The 14,939-nt window shown below is 42.4% G+C and overlaps 1 protein-coding gene across 5 annotated transcripts in view; it reads left to right on the top strand.

Annotated features, from left to right (window-relative positions):
• Nucleotides 1–14,939, top strand: part of CDH22 (cadherin 22) — an 804,629-nt gene that overhangs the window by 670,240 nt on the left and 119,450 nt on the right. For all 5 annotated transcript variants that reach the window (XR_011025318.1, XR_011025319.1, XM_068263548.1 and 2 more), the window contains one exon: nt 14,658–14,825. Coding sequence is in view for 3 of the 5 variants with exons in the window: in XM_068263548.1 (XP_068119649.1) it covers nt 14,658–14,825 (168 nt within the window). In the remaining 2 variants the exon portion in view is untranslated. The remainder of the gene's footprint in view (nt 1–14,657; nt 14,826–14,939) is intronic.

The following is a 14,939-nucleotide window of genomic DNA, read 5'->3' on the forward strand; positions in this document are numbered from 1 at the left end:
TACAAATTTCACTGGGAAAATATAAACTGCAGCCATTCTTACACTGTTAATGGCAGGGTTCTCAAACTTTGCATAGTTGGTCACTGATACGAGATACAAGATGGATTTATTCGGCAAGTACGGTGGTGCCGTACTCTGAATTGCTTGTGGTACACATGGCTTGGGCAAGTACGTAATGACAGTTGTACATTTTACATATATACGGCGACAATTACACATACTGACAGCATTTACAATACATTAGCGGCTACAGTTCCACATACTAGCAGCATAACAGTACGATAACATCTTTGTGATATTGTGTGTTAGAGATGCAGAAGAGAAGGCAGAAGAACCACTAAGGCAAGTATGCTGGTTGCAGACTAGGATGGAAGAATTAGGGGTCAGAGTTGTTGAGCAGCAGAACTGCCTGGGGGAAGAAAGAGTTCCTGTGCCTGGTGGTCTTGGTTGGGATAGTTCGGAAGCGGCGGCCGGATGGGAGGGGCTCAAAAAAGTGGCTGCCAGGGTGGGCGGGGTCGCAGGAAATCCTGTGGCCCTCTTCCTCATCCTAGCCGCGTGGAGGAGATCGAGAGGTGGCAGGGGCGATCCAATGATCCTTTCCGCCTCACTGGGTGACTGGGATTAATATTCAGAAAAGTGGGTGGAGCCTGCAAAACCCAATCAAAATTCACCTATTGATTTTCAAGGGGAATATGTAAAGGAGAACTGTAGAGAGAGGTGTATGAAGGCTGCTATATTTATTTCCGTTTAAGCTATACCAGTTACCTGGCTATCCTGCTGATCCTCTGCCTCTAATACTTTCAGCCATAGCCCCTGAACAAGCATGCAGCAGATCAGGTTTTTCTGACAATTTTGACAAATATGACAAGATTAGATGCATGCTTGTTTCTGGTGTGATTCAGCCACTACTTCAGTCAAATAGATCAGCAGGGCTGCCAGGCAACTAGTATTGCTTAAAGAGAACCCGAGGTGTGTTTAAAGAATGTTATCTGCATACAGAGGCTGGATCTGCCTATACAGCCCAGCCTCTGTTGCTATCCCAAACCCCACTAAGGTCCCCCTGCACTCTGCAATCCCTCATAAATCACAGCCACGCTGTGAGGCTCTGTTTACATCTGTAGTGTCAGTCTCAGCTGCTCCCCCGCCTCCTGCATAGCTCCGGTCCCTGCCCCCGTCCCTTCCCTCCAATCAGCAGGGAGGGAAGGGATGCAGGCGGGGACCGGAGTTCTGCAGGAGGCGGGGAGAGCAGCAGACTGACACTATAGAGATAAACACAGCCAGCTCTGACAAGCTGTTTGTCAGCAGCGTGGCTGTGATTTATGAGGGATTGCAGAGTGCAGGGGGACCTTAGGGGGGTTTGGGATAGCAACAGAGGCTGGGCTGTATAGGCAGATCCAGCCTCTGTATGCAGATAATATTCTTTAAACCCACCTCGGGTTCTCTTTAACAGGAAATAAATATGGCAAACTCATATACCTCTCTCTCACTACAATTCTCCTTTAATTGCTGCTAGTCTTGCACTGTTGGTGGCACGAGCCTTAAACCTGGTACAGTTGGTCTTTGGGTGACTGGGGTTCAAATTCAGAAAAGGGGGTGGAGCCACAACCAATCAGATTTATTTCATTTCAATGAAAATTATTGATGCCAAAGACCGCAAAGCTCACAAACTAGGTCATTGTGTAATTGTGCCCACTGAGGCTTTGAATAGGCTGCTTATTATATGGAATCCCCTACCTCCCCTTCCCAGAGCATTCTGAGGGAGCAGGTATATTTCACACTGTGCAATATGTCACTACAGTGCCTTTTTAAAAGAGGTGTTTTAGTAATTTAAAGTGAACCTACAAGACATGGTAGAAGACATTAGACTATGACTATGGCAAAGATTAGATTGTGAGCTCTGTTGAGGTCAGTCAGTGATATAGCTATGTACTATGTAAAGTGCTACTATACAAATGCATAATAATATTCATAATAGGCAGGCATTTTTAATGTTTTGCCTGATCATTGTATATGGTCATTCAAGTTAAATGGGCAAATATGAATAAATGTTATTCCTCTTAATCAGAATTATTTTACTCCCAACCTTTTACTGTGTTCCATATATTAATGATTCTCCCAGGAAATGCCTTTCTTAGGGCTGCTGTGAGCTGCCTTATGAAGACAATACCGCTTCCACCATTAGTTTTGCACAGCAATAAAAAGTCTTATAATGTGCTGAAAGTGTGCTATAAATGATGATTAAAGTGTAAAGTCGCCCATACAATTATTGATTTTTCCCATCAATTTCTGGTAGATTTGATCATTCTCATAGAATCTGTTAGAAATCGATGCCCAAACATGCTAGCCCAATGGATCTTTAGATCGATCGATTTTTTTTCTGAAATCGATCCAATTGGTTGACCATACCAGATGGGAGATATCAAACTATAAGGAGTGGCGGTAGATAAATGGCCCATTGCATTGCACTGCATTAAGCAATTTAACACTGCAGTTCAAAAGATTTTTAATAGATTTCATGCCGAAATCTATAAAATATGTGTTCTGTGTGTAGAAGGATTTGATCAGATTAATAACACTCTGGTCAGACACTGATGTGAGAGGATTCAAGCTTGCACACATTGACTAGCCATCTATAAGTGTATGGCTATACATAACTTTGGCAACTGTACTATAGGATAGTACAGCTTTAAATGTAGCCAGGCTATATTTTCAGTAGCATATAAATATTTTAAACTTTGATCTGATTGATGTGTGTGCTTCCTGCCCTGTTTCCCCTGACCCTGATTTTTGATTTCACAGCCCATGAATGAAGCAACTCAAAGCAAAGCACTGGTAGATTCATTTTCTGGGTTTTTATGTCTTGTGCTTGTGATGAGTCCTCTGAGCATAATTATCTAATTAAATTGTGAATAGAGCCAAGAGATAAAAAGCAGCAATCAATAGGGGAGGGGATACGGGATCCAGAAGCGCTGAAGAGTACTCAGGACATTTCTACACATAATGGTAATTTTCAGCCTTAGAAAATTATATTCAGATCTCATTTTTAGCATCACAGATATGCTATACTGTGTTTACCTTATGCAGGAGGTACAGGAGCAGATTATTTATACAATTTAATAAATCACAATTTCTTTAAAGTATGCCTATTCTAGTTGAGAACAAGATAACGCACACAAAGGAGGGCAATGTCGTAAATTGCAAAGCACTGGCTCACTAAATAATCAAATATCCATACAACACTGAGGCCCCATTTATACTTCTACTTAAAGGGATACTATCGGTTAACATGTGTTTTTAACTGGAGTTTGAGAGAGTTGCTGAAGTGCTGGTAAATAATAAAGTATACATTTCATAGGAAAAAAAACTCTTGCGCCTCAGCTAATAGTAGCTAGAACTTCTTTAATATAATAATATATATATCACAGTAAAATATAATAAAATATAGATCACAGTAAAGTAGCTAGAAATCCACAAACATACAATAATCTCTCAGACCAACAAATGACCATGCACACCTGTTACTATCTATAACCAGGCTGTCCTTGGCATCAATACTGGCAACTTGATGACACAATGATGTTCACAGATTCCAACACTTAAATAATCAAGTTCCCCAAAGTTGTATAGACCTTGATATTTCAGCCAAAAAATTGGTCCTAAAAAATAATAAAAAAAATGTAGAAATCTTTTTAGACACAATGGTCTTTGCTAGTTCACAGATGTCTCTGCTAATTGCACAGTTCCTATTCCAGCGGCAAATTAATCTTGAGCACATTGTGAGAATGTGCCTAGATGTATTTAATTCTTAATAGCAGGCAGGTCATCTCATCATTTTTAGCATTTGACTTTGTTAGTCATAACATCAGTTGATACAGCATTCAGCCTTCATACTCATGCTACCAGACTGTGCCAGTTAATGTCCTTCCCAGCAAAGTGTGTATCAGAGGGAGAGGAGGAGGAGAGGAGGATTGAATTGATCCAGTCTGTGGGTCCGTTTAGTCCTGTGTGGCTGCGGCCACTGCTACCTACACAGGAAGGTCCGATCTTGTATGCGGGATCCCGCTACGGATAACAGTCCGCAGTACCGGGAGTGCTGCTACGTGACGTCACTACGCAGTCTCCACCAATCAGGCCAACGTGTTTCAAAAGGATACGCCTTCCTTCATCAGGGCTTAGTGATTGGTCATTGTCGCTCACTCTTATCCCTCCTCCACTGCTCAGTTTTTATTTACAGTGTGGCAGCACTGCAATTGGCACGCGCTTCGCCCCGGGGTTCGCTAATTTATTTATGGCGTATTGGGAACATAAGGTTCTAAGGGGGCCTGGTGGCCCCAGAGCGGAGCTCGTGCTCTGGAAAAGATTTATTGACGATGCATTTTTTATTTGGAAAGGGGATGAGGCTAGTTTGGAACGCTTCTTCAAGTGGCTCAATACGAATGATTTCAGTTTGAAATTTACTTATGAGTACCGTAGATCTGAAGTTAATTTCTTGGATCTAACTATTTATATCCAAAATAACCAATTTAACACAAAAACATTTTTTAAAAGTGTTTATGAATAGTTACATATACTTGGATAGTTGCCATCTTAGATGGCTTAGTAATGTTCCAAAGAGACAATTTTTGCGATTAAGAAGGAATTGTTTCAACGATGCTGATTATGAGGCCCAGTCAAGTTTAATTCAACAACGTTTCCTAGATAGGAAATATGTGTTGGAAGATCTTTTAGAAGTAGAGGATGAAGTAACAGCTAGATAGAGCCACATTGATTAAAGAAAATGTGAAAGAAGAGAGGGATTTTCCACTGTGTATCAATCTGCAATATACCCAGCAAGCACCTAGGGTAAAGAAAATTATTAACAAATATTGGCATATTTTACAAAATAAGACATTAAACGGCATTTTGCCAGAAAAACCAAAATTGGTGTACAAACGTGCTCAGAATTTGAACAATATGATTGCTCCGACTGTAATAAATAACAGGGAACCCCATATTGAGAGTTGAAGTTTTAACCTCTTGAGGACTGCAGGGCTAAACCCAGGCCATTTTTAGTTTAATTGGCCTCTGCAGCTTTAAGGCCAAGCTGTAGGGCCGCACAACATAGCACACGAGTGATTCCCCCCCCCCTTTTCTCCCCACCAACAGAGCTCTCTGTTGGTGGGGTTTGATCGCTCCCCCCATGTTTCTTTTTTTTTTAACAAATATTTTTGTTTGTTGTTTTTTTTAAAAAAAGCCTGTTTCTTTAATTCCCTTCCCTCCCTCCCTTCCTCCCCCCAGCCAGCCAATCATAGTGATCAGCTCTCATAGGCTTCACCCTATGAGAGCCGATCGCTCTCTTGTCCCCCAGGGGGACAGCCGTGTCACACGGCTGTCCCCAGTGCAGCGCTGCTGTTGATCGCAGCGCTGCACCATCTAAATAGATGGGGATAATGCCGTCTAACAGTCTCCCGAGTGGCAATAGCCGCTCGGAGACTGAAGGCGGGGCGGAGCTCCGCCCCCCAAGCAGGAGATGCGCGCAGCGTGCGCGCGATCTCCTGCAAAACAGAGCCCCAGGACTTTACGCCAATCGGCGTTAGGCGGTCCTGGGGCTGCCACTGCGGCCACGCCCATCGGCGTGACGTGGTCGACAAACGGTTAAAAGATGCACTATGTGTTTTCCATGCAGGAATACAAGAATTGAGTCTATGAGAGAGACTTTTCAATCCACAAGCACGGGCGAGAGCTTTAAAACAAAGGGACATTTGCATTGTAACAGCAAAGGAGCCATATATGTCATTGAATGTGGCTGTACTAAACAGTATGTTGGAAGGACAAAAAGGAAATTATTAGACAGAACAGAACAGAACATATTAAACATATACAAAAAAAGGATGAAAAATATCCTCTAGGAAAACATTTTAAATACTGTCAAAAAGGACATGCAGCATTGTTGAAATTTTATGCAATTCAGAGTGTGCCAATAAATTGGAGAGGAGGTGACTATATAAAAGCTATGTCACAACGAGAATCATATTGGATTTTTACTTTGAATTCACTGGCACCCGCAGGCTTGAATCAAGACATTGAGCTTTTTGCATTGATGAATGAATGGTGCTGACGTATTTGCAAGGGGAGGAGTTGAGCAGTGGAGGATGGATAAGAGTGAGCGACAAGGACCAATCACTAAGCCCTGATGAAGGAAGGCGTATCCTTTTGAAACGCATTGGCCTGATTGGTGGAGATTGCATAGTGATGTCACGTAGCAGCACTTCCGGTACTGGGGACTGTTATCCATAGCGGGATCCCACATACAAGTACGGACCTTCCTGTGTAGGTAGCAGCGGCCGCAGCCACACAGGACTGAACGGACCCACAGACTGGATTAATTAAATCCTCCTCCCCTCCATCCGATACACACTTTGCTGGGAAGGACATTAACTCGCGCAGTCTGGTAGCGAGTATGAAGTATTGTCATCAAGTTGCCAGTATTGATGCCTAGGACAGCCTGGTTATAGATAGTAACAGGTGTGCATGGTCATTTGCTGGTCTGAGAGATTATTGTATGTTTGTGGATTTCTAGCTACTTTACTGTGATCTATATTTTATTATATTTTACTGTGATATATATTTTATTATATTAAAGAAGTTCTAGCTACTATTAGCTGAGGCGCAAGAGTTTTTTTCTATAAATACGCTGACAATTTCGATGGGTTAAGGAACACTGACCCATTTGTCTCTGCAGCCCAATCAACATTGTGCTTTTATTTTTCCAGTACAGCTCTGCAATCTTTTTGGTCTGTTTTGATGTATACATTTCATTTGCTTATCTATTTTGTTTACTGTAACAAATTCCTTTCACTCTGAACTGAGGGCACTGTCTGCTCATTTCTGACGGGAGAGTTAATGAGGGGAGTTTCCCTCACAGTGTAGTTAACTCTGTGTAAGAGCCAGTCCACACTAGGTCCGGAAACGTATCCGTGGCTGCGTTTTTCAAACCTGATGAAAAACGGAGTCCCGGATACTAATGTTGTAAATAACAGCCAGCCTCACCCAAGTAAAAAACGGATCCGTCTGCGTTTGCGGGGATCCGTTTTCAAAACCTGAACGGAAGGTCCGGATCTGCTGCATTTTCACGCAACGGATCAGGACCACGGATACACGCAGGGGTAGTGAAAGTAATGAGAAAACGCATCTCCAGCTCCACAGGCAAAAAACGGATGTTAAAGCGGATAGCCTGAGCTTTATGATTGGCCCAAAAAAATCCTCCCACTCCTTCCTAATGATGGAGACGTTTTCTGTCAGGGAAAAACCTGAACGGAAACTGATGCAAAACTGATGCACTTTTATCAGTTTGCAGTACGGTGGGTACTTCCCCTGATCCGGACTGCAGTGTCCATCCTGCAACCGGGTCTAGTGTGGACCTAGCCTAACTGTGAGTCAGAGAGCTCTCAGAAGAAGCTGCATGTTTCTGAGCTGTCTGCAAGAGAGCAGAGGAAATGTAACTTGTTTCTGTAATAGATTGCGGAAAAGCCGGCGCACGGACTGGCAGCGAGGCGGCTGGTTCCTCATTCAGCTCAGCGGTTTACACGCGGCGGCATGCGGCTGATGTGGCTGGGCCTTCTGGTGCACACAGATTGAGGAATACGCGCGCGCGCTGAGAGGCGGAACCTTTATGACAAACGAAGAGGGATTAGCTGAGCAGGTTGGTCAGCTGATCTCAGAGCGGGCGGCTATTGGTTGATCAGCGATGGGTGGCGCCGGGGAGCGCCGCTCTATATATAGTTATTGCTGGTCAGTCTCAAGTTGTCTGCCATTGCGAACACTTACATGAAAGCACTCAGACCATAGTAGGATCTCACAGTGTGTTAGAACCAGGTGCCCCTGGGGATTCACACTGAGCCAGATTACTATTGTGTTATACTACAGACTAGTTCCAGGGTGTTGAGACCACGGACCTCACACCCAAGACTAGGGATACTGTGTTACTATTGTGTTATACTTCAGACTAGTTCCAGGGTGTTGAGACCATGGACCTCACACCCAAGACTAGGCCTTGTTTGATATCTGTTATGACCTATTGCTTTCCTGACTCTCCTTCTGCTTTCTGATTCGGTACCTACGCATATCTGATTACCTGTTGCCAACCCTGCCTGTCCCTGGTTACAGAATCAGCCTTCTGTCTCTGTACCTTATCTGCTCGTGTGTTGCCGACCTAGCCTGCCCGACCTTGCGAGCTATCACTCTCTATTGAGGGATTAGTTCTCAGTGCTGCTTGTGACGCCCACCTTCTAGGTGTCACTTAGCCACAGGGCCTTCCTGCTATTCAGCCTGGGGCTCCACCCCCTTGGGAGTTTCAGGCTGCTGGAAGGTCTTCACACTTCCCAGAGGGAGGTATTTCTCATACTGCCAAGGACCACCTGCTCCTCGGGTGGTCCTACTCAGTCATTACTGTTGCACCAAACACTCACTATATAGGTGTCCAGAGGTTAGTCATACTCGGATTATTGGTGATTCTGCAGATCATCCATAATCGGGTATATATCTGTATTGCTGGTGATACTGCAGATCACCAATAATCAGATTCTCTCTGGGTGTTGACACCGATCGTTACAGTTTCAAACGTGTAATTGTCTGTGACAGCACAGCTTTTCATATTTTTTGGGGCTTTCAGGGAAAAATACTCTGTAGTCTGATATGCAAAAAAACCAACACTGGCTGAGCAATGAAGCAGACACCCCTTTGCGAATGATTTGTCCCAATAGAGCTAAACCCTACACACAGTTAATTAAAGCTTTTGCCTCTGATATTTAACATGAAAAATAGGAAAATGTTTACACTTAGACATTACACTACTTAGACATTATTTGTACATTGTTATTTTATAACACTTGGGTATTGATAGTATTCCTTTAAATTTATACAGTTTGTCGTCATCACCCCAAAATACGGCATCCCGTTGCAGCTTTAGTGATAGCCCTATGGGGCTATGACATTGAACATGGTGTGACGGGTCGCGGCGTAAAAACGGAAGAGCTGCAGTGCATTGTGCTTGGCAAACCTGGTAGTAAGGCATTCTTTCACTGTAAAATATGTCTCACTGTGTGGTTGCACTGCAGCAGTACGGCACAGTGCGACCTTTCAGGACCATTGCAGTGCAATTATATAACAATCCCCAGGCAACGGAATGAAGCGAGTGCAAAAGGGGCCTTAAGGTGACCATACATATTTAGATGCCCACCTAAATGGGCAAAGAGATAAATTCCTCCTTCATCTGAATCTGATCAGAGAGGGATCGATACCCCCCATACAGTACACACATGAAATCTATTGAAAATCTATCAGCTGAAAATCTAACGGCAGCATTGCACTGTTTGACACAGTGCATCACTATTGGCCGTCTATTTACCTTCACTCTCTTGCCACATCCAAATAATTGAAATTTACCATCGTAAATTTGATTGATTTTTGCTGCAAATATCAATCTAAATTATGATCTATGCAATTTGTTGCATCATAGAAAACCACCAGATCTGATCAGAGTGATGAATCTGCCAGTAAAAATTAATGCCTGTATAATGGATGTATCAATGCATGTAGCTTTAACATTTATCTCTCATAATATGGCTGATAAATAGTAATGCATATGGTGAATCTTTATGCATCAAGTGGAGAGAAAAACAATTGTGGTGGTAGCTTAATAGATGGAAGTGTAGTGTATATTTATAAATTGCTATTTTCACCACTCTGCCTGCCACTGATTATTGCACAAGAGGTCAGACATGTGGGTCAGGACAACTTAGTATATCACCTGCCTTATTATCACAATAAAGTGCACATCTCTAGCTACCTTAATTTGCACATAAAAAACATGTCAGCTCTCCCCACTACTAATGAGCATACAACACCCTAAACAATTCCAACACATTTCTCATCCTTAATAGGGCTTCATCAGGGAAAGCGAAGTGCAAGAGTATATTGCATGGTGAAAGAGTCAGCACTATAATGAGCTAAATTCTATCAGCTCTTCTAATGGGGTATATTTATATCCCACCCACACTTCCACCTCCTTTACCCATTGAATAAGGATCCCCACCTGTCCTGGGTCAGTCATAATCTCTAATATATTCCTCCCATGTCAAGGCAAACATAACCTCCCATAACTGGTAAATGTGACCAGCCTTTTGTCAACTTACCAGCCGGAGATGAAGTCTCAAGAGTCAGCACCAGTGTTGCCAACTCATCCCTTTAATTACTGACACATCTAAGTTATACAGGTTCTGGGGCTATTTGCACATAATCAGTGCCTTAACTGCATCTACCTAGCCACAAAACCTGTATAATTCATATGTGTCAGTAATTAAAGGGATGAGTTGGCAACACTGGTCAGCACCCTATATAGATATGTAATGAGGCACCATTCAATCATTCACATGACATCAATCACATCTTGGTGTCCTCTATTTAATCACAGAATAACTCCTGGGTGTGGGAGGACAAGAGAGGCAGCAAGCTTTCCCCCAGCCACCACAAGACCAATTATCTCCATCTCTATGTGGTACCATACAACTATCCCAACCCAACTTACAGTTTCTCCTCCACAGTGGATAATCAAAATCCACTTGTGGAGAATTCAGCAGATAGCAATGAAAGCACCCACAATGTAAGGTAAGCCCATTAACCTTGCCCACACCATCTCCGAACATGGCTATTATTTATATCATACTGACAAGTTTCCCCAAATAAATTAGTAGTTATTGATGGCATGGGTAGTGCTCTCCACATTGCATTTCTAGCACAGCACCGGGATCTATTAGACTCCTCAGCACTGCTTATACAAAAAAACTTTTTTATTTTAGATAAGGTGACTTCTGATTACAGTATCACATGGCGAGGTCATCTAATGCCTGTTTGTGGCCAGTTTGCCTTAGTGGGTATCTTACTTATTGTTGTAAGCTGGTATAATATTTATTAGTTCTTCAATGGGCATTTTGGAACTTAATGTTGTTAAAAATTAACTTTACATTTCATCTGTGCCCATCCATGATCTTCTTGACAAGCTAAATGATGTATATTGTGCTGGCTTCTAATCTGCTCAACATTAGACCATTTGGTACACAGAGTATTCATGAGAACACATTTTTCAGCTTATTTGGACAAATTGTAATGTTTTTATTCATTTGTATTTTTTGCAGTGTTTACTTTAAATTGTATAGGTAGGCAGTACAGGTAGTCTCTGGGTAAGGAATGGTCAACTTAGGCACGACCTTTCTTTGTGAATGTGCGCCCCATCGCAATGACGTCATTTCCATGTGTCAAAGCCAATGCAGACAACGGTATGCTTTTCCAGAGGGGCACGGGAAACACAAAACAGGTACAGGAGACACAAAGGGGGGCACAGGTGACAAAAGAAAGGGGCAGGTGGCAGTAAGGGTCACAATTGGGACAGTGGAAGCCCTGTTACATAGTAATATAGTTACATAGTTTGGTTCAAAAAGGACATTTGTTCATCAAGTACAACTAGGAAAAAAGTAATATAAAATAAATAAGTAAGCATTAGGTACTTTTCTCTCCTGCACCCTCCCATATCCCAGTTGATCCAGGGGAATAAAAACAAATCTTGGCTTTTGCCAATTAACCTTTAAGGGGAAAAAATGCCATGCCCGACACCAGGTGGCGGTTAGATAATGGCTAGTAATTATAGCCGTGGATGTCCTTCAATGCAAGGAAAGCATGCAAACATCTTAAAAATGCAGATGTAGAATTAGTCATGACTACTTCCTGTGGTAAAATATTCCACAGGGAGGACACAGGTAACAGGGTGGAAACACAAAAGGGGTAGTTGAGGTACAGAGGGAACAGGGGGCACAAAGGCTTCACAATGGGGGCAGTGGAGGCACTGGGGAGGGGTCACAGAAGACACAGTGGGGGCAGTGAAGGCACAAGGTGGGATACAGGAGGCACTAAGGGGTCATAATAATGGAGGCAGTGGAGGCGGGGACACACAGAAGGCACAATGAAGTGGTGCAAAGGAGGAGGTTTATGTGGACAGAGGTGGCACAGGGGGCACACTGGTGGCTCAATCTGGGCAGTGGAAGTACAGTCTGGGCACAGAGAACACAATGGGGCAATGGAGGCACAGAAGGAGACACTGGTGGCATAGAGGCGGACACAGTGGTACACTGGAGGAACGGGGGGGGGGGGGGGGCTGACTGGCACAGATAGGGCACTGGAGGCACAGGGGGCATAGTGTTATGACTTGCAAATGAATTCAGGCTAAGAACACACCTACAGTCCCTATCACATTTGTTAACTGAGGACTACCTGTATACACATTTAAGGGTATATTTGAATGTAATATTTCCCTTACACAATCCTTGGTTTATTTTTCTTTACAGACACTCCCTTACTGTCCTCTCACTAAGCTAAACGAATTAGCTATGTATAATTGCAGACACTGAGGAACAGGCTTCCTTGATGCATTGTAGTTTTGTAAAATCTTTGTAATGTCAATAGCTTGTAATTGGCACACTCCAGATCTTCCCCACTGCTTTAATGGAAAATAAGGTGGACAGTATTATGCTAATTGTAAAGCTAGCGCATACACTAGATGATTCTTTACCTGCCTTCCAAGAACTGTGGAATGACTGGAATAATTAAAGTTTCCTGTCGCAGTTGTGAATTATCAGGCATTAGTTTAACAGAAACGCTTTGGCTTTATACAGATTTTGCAATATGTTATGTAGTGTTGTTGTTGTAGATGTCAGCAGTTATATTTGAATTACACTTTTGTTACTGAATATGCTCTATAACACAGTTGTTGTGTAACTTTCTTAATAAACTTATGTTTGTACAGCTTTCTAATTTCCAGTTGTCCTGGGAGACATTGTTTTGTTTTTACTCAAAAAACAGTAGATACATTTTTACTTAAAGCATCACTCCAACCACAAATGGTTTCCCACACCTGTGTAGACAATCAGACGCAGAGCTTTTTTTAATCTGTCTATAAGCTCCTAAAGTGTACCCGAGGCAATATGTGACATGAAAAGATACATGTGTATATACAGTACAAAACATATTCATGACAAGGCTGTTCTACTTGTTTTATTTTGCTGCCTGAAAGAGTTAATTTCTATGCAAGGAAATGGCAGCTTCTGTCTTGTCGGTGGCTTGTCGGGAATATAGTAAACATCACTCATAAGCAAATTACAGCAATAAAAGTTTCCTGGGGTTCACCCTAATCAGCTGGTGCCAAATAACCCACTTCAAAAGAATCTGGTCAGTAGTTCAGATACTGTCCACTCCCTGTAGTACAAACTGATTCTATAGGCTGCAATCTTTTCAGACAGATTCAGTCTTTGCCCTCTTGCAGTCTACACAGCGGGACAGTGCAATGCAAGTGTCAGCCCATCACAGTGTCTGACACTGTTTCGCTGTTCACAGCTGCTTCTAGGCCAATTGAACAAAATTTAAAGGGAGGAGTTTTGTTGGTGGAGCCTAATTTTATACAAAATGTAGTATAAGCTGTTAGTTAGATAATATTTTATCCAAAATACATAAAGACAGGCTTTAAAGGCAACCCAAGATAAAAGATATGGAGGCCGTCATATTTATTTCATTTTAAACAATACAAGTCGCCTGGCTGTCCCTCTGATCCTGTGTGTCTAATACTTTTAGCCATAGACCCTGGACAAGCATGCAGATCAGGTGATTTAACTGAAGTCTGGCTGGCTTAGCCACATGTTTTTTTCAGGTGTGTAAAACTACTGATGCCAGGCTTGCCAGGCAACTTGTATTGTTTAAAGGGAATAAATATTGCCTCCTCCATATCACTCTCATCTCGGGTTCCCTTTAAAGCTTATCTCAATGTACTTATATAACCGCTTGGGGTTCACTTTAAGACCGTTCTTATGCTTTTAAGAAAGCTTGAAATGAGATGTTTGTGGAAGTTGCCATTGCTGACTTAATTGAAGAGATGCAGTTTGCCTGTCTGGGGTGCTAAACCTTTGATTTTGATGCCCTGTGGTCCAGAACAAGCAATCAGATCAGGAGCTCTCTGACCAGGCATGGTTTTAGGTAAAATACGGAGCTGGGGAAAAAATGAGTGCAGGGCTCTTTATATTTTATTGCCATACTGAAGTAAAGCTGTTTTAAGTGCACAATCTGTCTTGACTTGCCTTAGCTATGACTTTATAGCTGTATGCTGGTTTCTGGTGTGTGACTCAAGCAAGACTGACCTGCACAACAGCCCTGCAAATGGCAGTTTTAAAATCTCTTAGTTATATGGCACTATCCTCGATCCTCTCACTTATGCTATTCATAGTCAAAAAGTGATTTTTATCCGTTTGATCTGAAAACCTTAGAGATAGAAACAATTGGTCAGATGAGTATTCTTAGGCAGTCACTGTTGTCCAGTTCCAGGAAGGTTTGTTCAGTTATCCACTATGTCTTATGTGCTTGCTTGGGTTGGAATGATGCAGAATGATGATGCAACACAGACCGATATGTGAGGGAGCAGGCTGGTGTGGTACTTTGTTTTCTGGTTGAACTCGATGGACGTATGTCTTTTTTCAATCCAAATAACTATGTAACTATGTAACAGTTGTTGGAAATGTATATATTTCAAGATTTATAGCTGACTTAAGCTATAATGTTTTGGTTTTTTGGTTTTTTTAACCTAGGTGTTATCAGGACAGCAGTACCAGACCTTGACCGGGAATCTCAGGACCGCTATGACCTTGTAATCCAGGCTACAGATATGGCTGGACAGCTTGGAGGACTGTCGGGGTCAACAACTGTCACAATTGTGATCACTGATGTTAATGACAATCCACCAAGATTTCCCCAGAGTAAGTAGCCAATAGGAAGAGTTAACATGGTTGTTTGATAAAAGTCAACTAAGGGCATGCATGCATATATGAGGCCTAAGATATCAGTAAGGATTTGTGGCAAAGCTTTTAGTG

Source organism: Hyperolius riggenbachi, chromosome 12 (genome assembly GCF_040937935.1).
Source record: "Hyperolius riggenbachi isolate aHypRig1 chromosome 12, aHypRig1.pri, whole genome shotgun sequence".
NCBI lineage: Eukaryota > Metazoa > Chordata > Amphibia > Anura > Hyperoliidae > Hyperolius > Hyperolius riggenbachi.